Consider the following 7,500-nt stretch of genomic DNA (forward strand, 5'->3'; position numbering starts at 1 on the left):
GATTTGTTCATGTACTGCTAAAATGCTCCTTACCAGAGCACTCAGACTAGTCATGTTAAAAGGTGTGACCTGTCCAAAAGCAATTAGCATCTTAACATCTCTATGGACTTAACATTACCTCTACAGGTAATCTTGGCTTTTTTAGAAATGTGCTTTAACTTGCTTTAAGTCTTCTCGTCATGAAACACCAGGCTTTACCTGTGCAGGTAGTTTGCCAGCGTTGGTGGGTTTACTGGTGGACCATGCCAGTGTGTGGGCAGAGCCACATGCCACCCTGTTGATCTTCTTGCCCTGCAGCGCAGCGACCAGCCGCGGCCTCTGGATGGCGTTGGTGGTACCGTCCCCCAGCTGCCCCTCGTCATTGTCCCCCCACGTGTACACCTCACCTGGACACACAACACATCACCACAGCCGTCAGAACACACCATTACAGTAGGTTAGGCTAGAGTGTGTACACCTCACCTGGACATACAACACATCACCACAGCCGTCAGAACACACCATTACAGTAGGTTAGGCTAGAGGCAACTGAGTAAGTTAGTTAGTTAGTACAGGTCAAAAGCCATCTGGATACAAATGACGTCATCCAAACATATCTTTAGACTGGATTACATTAGATTAAATTCAGTTTATTGTCATTGTTCAGAGTACAGAAACCAAGCCAAGGACAATAAAAATCCTTAAATATGGTAGAACTCATCAGGACACGGAACAGGACGAGTGAATATCCAGTCTGGTTCCTTTTGGGTGAAGTGATGTCAGAGGTCTTACCGTCCTCAGTGCAACAGACGCAGTGGAGGGAGCCGGTTGCTATGGCGATGACCTTTCTGCCCTGCAAGCCCTGGACCTGTCGTGGTCGTCGGACGTGGTCGTCTGAGCCATGGCCCAGTCTGTGGTAGTCCCCTTTCCCCCTGTAGGTCTCACACACACACACACACACACACACACACACACACACAGATCAGGGCGAGCGGCCAAAGACAGATCTAGCAGACAGATCCAGATCTAGTGGGGAGACTCAGAGGGTGGGTGTGTGTGTGTGTGTGTTAGGGCTGCAACTAACGATTATTTTGGTAATCGATTAATCTATCGACTATTTTTTCGATTAATCGACTAATCTATTGATTATTTCCCTTAGCAAATTAAAATAACAACTCAAAATGTTGGAATTTGAATTTCAAATGTATTTGAGTAACAAATGTAATCATAATACATAAATTAAATAGTAATACAAATTAAAGTGCAAATATGCTTTTAAAAGTAAAGAGAAAGTGCAAATAAAGTTTTAAAAGTAACTCAAATTAGCAATCAAGCCTCTGCAAGTGCAAAATAACGCAAGAATAACTGGGCTGCAAGTGACATTCAAATTCAACTTATGAAATATATTTTTTTTCCACAATCTTTTGTTTGAAGAATGCTAAGTGGAGGAGGTTAACTATTCAGAACAAACGAAAATACAGGCTACTCTGATAATCACTGATTTACTACATTGCACTTAACATTTATGAAATAGCGTTAGCAAGCACCCTCCATGAGACGTTCTGTTTTCCAACATGTAAGCTTAAACCTTACTATAAGTTATAGATATATCATATATGTCTATAATAATTGCTGCTAGACACTCACTGTTCTTGTGCTCCCACAGCTCATTCTCTTTGAAATACTGGAATAGTGCTTCTTTAACTACTAATAATTGACCATCATTGAGAAAAATGACAACTTTTCTGTTAGCCATATCTCATATGCAGCAGCTACTAAAGCTAGCTTTGTTTATTGTTTCCATGGTAACATGAGCCGTCTCAGAATAATTCGCTTTTCAGTCGGCCATTTGTGATATGCAGCACATGAAGGTACGAGAACGGAGGGCAAAGAAAACGGTGCATGATATGTATTTGCAGATTCTGTTCCATTTTTCTCAATGATGGTCAATTATTATTAGTTAAAGATGCACTATTTCGCACTTCCTATAGTGCATTGCAATGCCGAATGAAAATTACCGGTAGCTCTGCTAGCGTCTGCCAAAAACAAAAAAAAACAAAAAATTATATTTTATGATGCGTCGACAATAAAAATCATCGTCGACAATTTTTCATAATCGACATCGTCGATTACGTCGACTAATCGTTGCAGCTCTAGTGTGTGTGTGTGTGTGTGTGTGTGTGTGTGTGTGTGTGTGTGTGTGTGTGTGTGTGTGCACTCACCAGGTGTAGACGGCTCCAGATTTGGTGAGAGCCACGGAGAACTGAGAGCCACACTCAACCTTAACCACTCCCAGCCCAGTCAGAGAGTCAATCTGAGGGAGAGAGAGAGAATGTAAGACAAACAGTCAAAGGGAGAATGGTAGTGATGAAAGAGGGATGACACAGTAAAAAAAGGGGGCACTTAATGAAAAAAAAGAATACCAAGATGAAAGATCCCAGTGAAAAAAAACAAGGGCAATAATGAGGCAATAAGAAGAAAGATGAAGAGAAGAGGAGAGATTTGATATTCCATGCCCTGACAGACAGACTGCTCTCTCCATCCTCAGAGAGGAGGAGACACACACACACACCTTCATTGGCACCTTGCAGCCATCGCTGCCCCCCCGGCCCAGCTTGCCGTAGTCGCCGTCTCCCCAGGACCACACCATGTCATCATCTGTCAGACACAGCGTCTGAGCATCCCCACTGCCACACGCCACATCGATCACACGATGGCCCTGCAGCGCGTCCACCTACACACACACACACACACACACACACACAAATATATATACACACATAGTGCATTAATGAGCTCACCACAAAAACGGACACAGATACAAATGTTGTAGTCAAAGCTGCCCTACATATCTCCCTAAATACTCTGCTGGGACTAGGGAAGGAGTACAAAGATGTAGTGTGTGTCTATGCATATTTTTAAGACTGTGTGGATGTGAGAACGTTGGTCTGTGTGTGTGTGTGTGTGTGTCAAGACCCCTGTTCTTCCACTTCCCAGAGGCAGTCTGAGTGAAAAGGCCACAGCACAGGCAGCAAATGCCACCTTCTCCTCCCTGCTAACAAGACTACAGGGACACCTGTACACACAGAACACCTGTCCACACGCAGACACTCACACACACACACACACAAACACACTCACCTTACAAAGACATTTTCATGCACACAACTTCACAGTCACATACACTCACTGCACTCCATTCAAGTGTGTACAAGCCTGCTCAAATATACCTCTCTATAACAGAACATGGTGTGGCTGTGTGCGCATGGGTGAATATCTGTCTGCATATATATATGAAAAAGTGATCATCACACACACACACACACACACACACACACACCAGTTTGGGTTTGAGCTGGTCCTCGCTGTCCCCGTGTCCCAGGCGGCCGTAGCGGCCCTTGCCCCAGGTGTAGAGCTCTCCACTGGCCGTGATGCAGGCGCTGTGGGCCCCTCCAGCAGCAATGTCCACCACCTCCACCCCCCTCAGAGACTCAATCACACGCGGACGGTCACATGGACTACACAAGAGACAGAGAGGGAGGGAGGGAGAGAGAGAGAGGGAGGTAGCGAGGAAGGGAGAGAGACAGAGAGAGAGGGAGAGAGAGTGAGAGAGGGAGGGAGCGAGGGAGAGGGAGACAAAAAAGGAAAGAAATCAACCCCAGTCTCCATCAAATCATTCGCAAATCACATTCCCTTGAATGGGAATACCAGCATGGGCAAGGGGGACACCTGCAGGTTGCCAGAAGTACTGCTACATTCAATCAATATGCATGCAAATCCAGCGATTATGTACCGTCCCCTTCAAATCACCCTTATACGTGCTGTCAGACTCAACAAGCAAATATTTAACCAATGAAAAGGGTCACCTAGGAACTTTCATATAAAAATTATATACATATATATTAGATTTTTTTTACAGGTCATATTTTTCATGGTTTATAGTTTAATTCATGTTGTACCAGTTTCACATGAAGGAAAAAACTATATTTTGTTGTCAGATCTCTGGCACTGCCACAGAGATGACCATGTAGACCTGCTCTTGGCTGAGAACGACCCCTCCACCCCCCCGCCTGCTGGTGCCCTCCCTGTATAAATATCCCCAGTGCGGGCAGTTTGCCCACCTTCTGTTGCCGTGGCCCAGCTTGCCGTCCTCAGCCTCCCCCCAGGAGTACACCTCCCCCTCGGAGGAGAGCGCCAGGCAGTGCTTGCCCCCGGAGTTGACCGCCACCTTGCGGATGAAGACGTGCTGGATGGATTCCAGCAGGGTTGGCGTGGAGACCGACTCGGTGCCCCCGATGCCCAGACGACCCCCTGCGCCGTAGCCTGTGGCATAGAGCTAAGGGAGAACATGGAGGGGGTTACTCAAGACACACACACACGTATTTTTACATACACTTAATGATCTCATTACAGCAATATACAACCCCATGCGTCCCCGGCCTGCAGTCCCTGTAGGAGGAACCTGTTGCATAACTGAGAGGACATGGGGTATGGTAAAGGCTTGACATTGTAACTTTATGTTTGTGACACACACACACACTCTCTCTCTCTCTCTCTCTCTCTCTCTCTCTCTCTCTCTCTCTCTCTCTCTCTCTCTCTCTCTCTCTCTCTCTCTCTCTCTCTCTCTCTCTCTCTCTCTCTCTCTCTCTCTCTCTCTCTCTCTCTCTCTCTCTCTCTCTCTCTCTCTCTCTCTCCTCTCTCTCTCTCCCTCTCTCTCTCTCCCTCCCTCCCTCTCCCTCTCAGAGGAGTGCTGACAGGCAGCAACAATGTCTCCTTCCTCAAGGCATCTAAAGTTAGTATTGTGTGTCCTAATGCAAAAAATGCACTAAAATAATCAAAATGAAGTTCACTCCTCAATGACAAATGTCACGTGTGTGTGAGAGTTTATGTTTGTGACAATGTCAAGCCTCTACCATACCCCACGTCCTCTCGGTTAAGCATCTCATGATGCCATGCCAGCAGGTCTCTATACATGTGTGTGTTTTTGTACGTGGTGTGTGTTCTCTGTGTGTTCTGTACGGTGTGTGTGTTCTCTGTGTGTCTCTGTACGGTGTGTGTGTTCTCTGTGTGTTTCTGTACATCGCGTGTGTTCTCTCCGTGCCCACCTTGCCGTCGGCGGTGACGGCAAACAGGGTCTGCTCGCCCCCGATGAGCTGCACGGGCCGCAGGGTGGCAAGCGCTTCGGTGGGTGATGGCACCTTCACCTTCGCCCCCTCTATGCCCCCCAGCTGCCCGCGGTGGTTGTGGCCCCAACCGTAGATGGTGCCGCTGCCCCCTGCCGAGAGCGTCCAATCGTCCGGGCGCCTGTGGTGAAGGACATCGTGTGGTTATATGACACACCATCAACAGAGCATGCAGAGGGGAACTGTAGGGTTGTACTCCACTAACATGAAACTTCAAACATCATAAGCAGTATTTCTCTCAGTTAGAGGATTAAAACCTGTTCAATTACAGCACCAGAGTAGGAAGAGGAGACCTATAGGATATTTACATCTACAGTCTTCAATAAGAGGACTCTTTGACTGTTTTGATGCCTGTTAGAGGTTTACTGATAAAGTGACCACATTAAACCCACGGTAAACCCATAACCGGTGAAACAGTCAGTGTGGGTTACTGAGGACCCTACCTGTTCATCCACTGCACCAGCTGTTCGTCCTGCTCTCTCTTAAACATGTCGTGATTCTCGTGGAAGTTGTTCATGCTCTCGTGGTCCGCCATCAGCTCGCGGACCTTCTTAGACACCTAGTGGTAGTTCAGAGCATGACAAGTAAAGAATCAGACTATATGATAATGTTATTAAACTGCCATCCTCGCATGGGTTGAATGGTAGGACAGTCATGTTTTTATGTTAATGAAATGCACTATATCCAATTACTTTCATCTTTAATTTCTAATTTTTAAAGAGGCATCTACCTCGTCGAGGAAGGGGCGTGGCAGAGGGGTCCTCTTGTCCAGGGCCACGGCCACTCTGGAGGCAGTGCAGTATCGGCGGAACCACGCCCACTTGTGTGTCTCCGCACAGCAGGGCAGAGTGTCCAGCTCCAGGTCACAGGCCAGGGCCACCAGCACCTACACACACACACACACACAAAACACGAAGAGATTCGCAATTATCCAAAACAGATGCAACCGAAAATGGACAGACACACAGACAGCCTCCCTTAGAATGTGTACCTCCACATATAAATGGCCACTACTACTATAAACCCTCAAGAAAGGAGATACAGAACACACACACACACCTTGAAGAAAGGACTGTGGAGCAGCTGTTTCCCTCCTCTAACAACGGGGTCCTCATACTCATACTGCCGCTGCAGAGCCTCAGGGAGGCCCTTCACAAGGGCGGCCAGAGCACTGCCTGTAAAACTCTGTCACAGACACAACAGGGAGAAGAAGATTTAGCAGTAGCTTCAGTAGTCGTTTTCAGATAACACTTTTACCCATTGGGATTATGAATCAATGTGTGTACATTGCACCCAAAACCATTCCAGATAAAATGGGTACACAAATGATGTGGGCTCCAAAACATCACAAGGCCCTCTGACTCTAGCCATAAGCACATCCCTGAGCTCCTGTCAGGGCTGGAGAGGGGGACTGACCATAGGGCGAGCCTCTCCCTCGCTGTCCCCAAGCAGCCGGTTGATGTTGATGGACTGGCCGTACTCCGTGGTCAGCAGCTTACGCAGCCTCTGCAGGGCCCACATCCGGTGACCAGCGGCTGGAGAGAAACACACAGTTTATTACGGATGCTGACGCCATGTAACTACTCGTACAACTACTCATGTTAATGTACAGTACTACAGAACCATGTAACTAACTACTCGTACAACTACTCATGTTAATGTACAGTACTACAGAACCATGTAACTAACTACTCGTACAACTACTCATGTTAATGTACAGTACTACAGAACCATGTAACTAACTACTCGTACAACTACTCATGTTAATGTACAGTACTACAGAACCATGTAACTAACTACTCGTACAACTACTCATGTTAATGTACAGTACTACAGAACCATGTAACTAACTACTCGTACAACTACTCATGTTAATGTACAGTACTACAGAACCATGTAACTAACTACTCGTACAACTACTCATGTTAATGTAAAGTACTACAGATGCCATGTTACTACTCGTACAACTACTCATGTTAATGTCCTACACAGAGCGACTGGGATGTATTTTTTGGGGTGGATTTCTTTGAGCTGCATCTATGTATTTGCTTGTACTACTAGCTGAACTACAATAACACAGTTGTCCACCTTTAGATGGGGGGGGGGGGGGGGGACTTCAGTCACATGATCTGAAGTCTAAGCCCCAGAGCTTAAAGTTTTGATGTAATGCGAGCGTGTAAATCCCAAGAGTGGAGGACGTTGGACTGGGTGGTGAGGGTGTAAACCTGTTCGGCTCAGCCTCACACACACACACACACACACACACACACACACAGCCCCACACTCACCCAGGGCGCTGAGCTGCGCACAGGCAGCCAGGGAGGCGGCCAGCCGCGGC

General features: G+C 46.9%; 1 protein-coding gene across 9 annotated transcripts in view; it reads right to left on the reverse strand.

Moving 5' to 3' along the window:
• herc2 (HECT and RLD domain containing E3 ubiquitin protein ligase 2) overlaps positions 1 to 7,500 on the reverse strand; it is a 79,683-nt gene that overhangs the window by 12,383 nt on the left and 59,800 nt on the right. For all 9 annotated transcript variants that reach the window (XM_031574523.2, XM_042708932.1, XM_031574529.2 and 6 more), the window contains 12 exons: positions 7,451 to 7,500; positions 6,579 to 6,697; positions 6,222 to 6,347; positions 5,893 to 6,048; positions 5,606 to 5,721; positions 5,085 to 5,283; positions 4,101 to 4,315; positions 3,320 to 3,497; positions 2,552 to 2,713; positions 2,202 to 2,293; positions 772 to 911; positions 199 to 386 (listed from right to left, as the gene is read on the reverse strand). The exon at positions 7,451 to 7,500 is cut by the window's right edge and continues 109 nt beyond it. In XM_031574523.2, the coding sequence (XP_031430383.1) occupies positions 199 to 386; positions 772 to 911; positions 2,202 to 2,293; positions 2,552 to 2,713; positions 3,320 to 3,497; positions 4,101 to 4,315; positions 5,085 to 5,283; positions 5,606 to 5,721; positions 5,893 to 6,048; positions 6,222 to 6,347; positions 6,579 to 6,697; positions 7,451 to 7,500 (1,741 nt within the window). The remainder of the gene's footprint in view (positions 1 to 198; positions 387 to 771; positions 912 to 2,201; positions 2,294 to 2,551; positions 2,714 to 3,319; positions 3,498 to 4,100; positions 4,316 to 5,084; positions 5,284 to 5,605; positions 5,722 to 5,892; positions 6,049 to 6,221; positions 6,348 to 6,578; positions 6,698 to 7,450) is intronic.

Source organism: Clupea harengus, chromosome 10, assembly GCF_900700415.2.
Source record: "Clupea harengus chromosome 10, Ch_v2.0.2, whole genome shotgun sequence".
NCBI lineage: Eukaryota > Metazoa > Chordata > Actinopteri > Clupeiformes > Clupeidae > Clupea > Clupea harengus.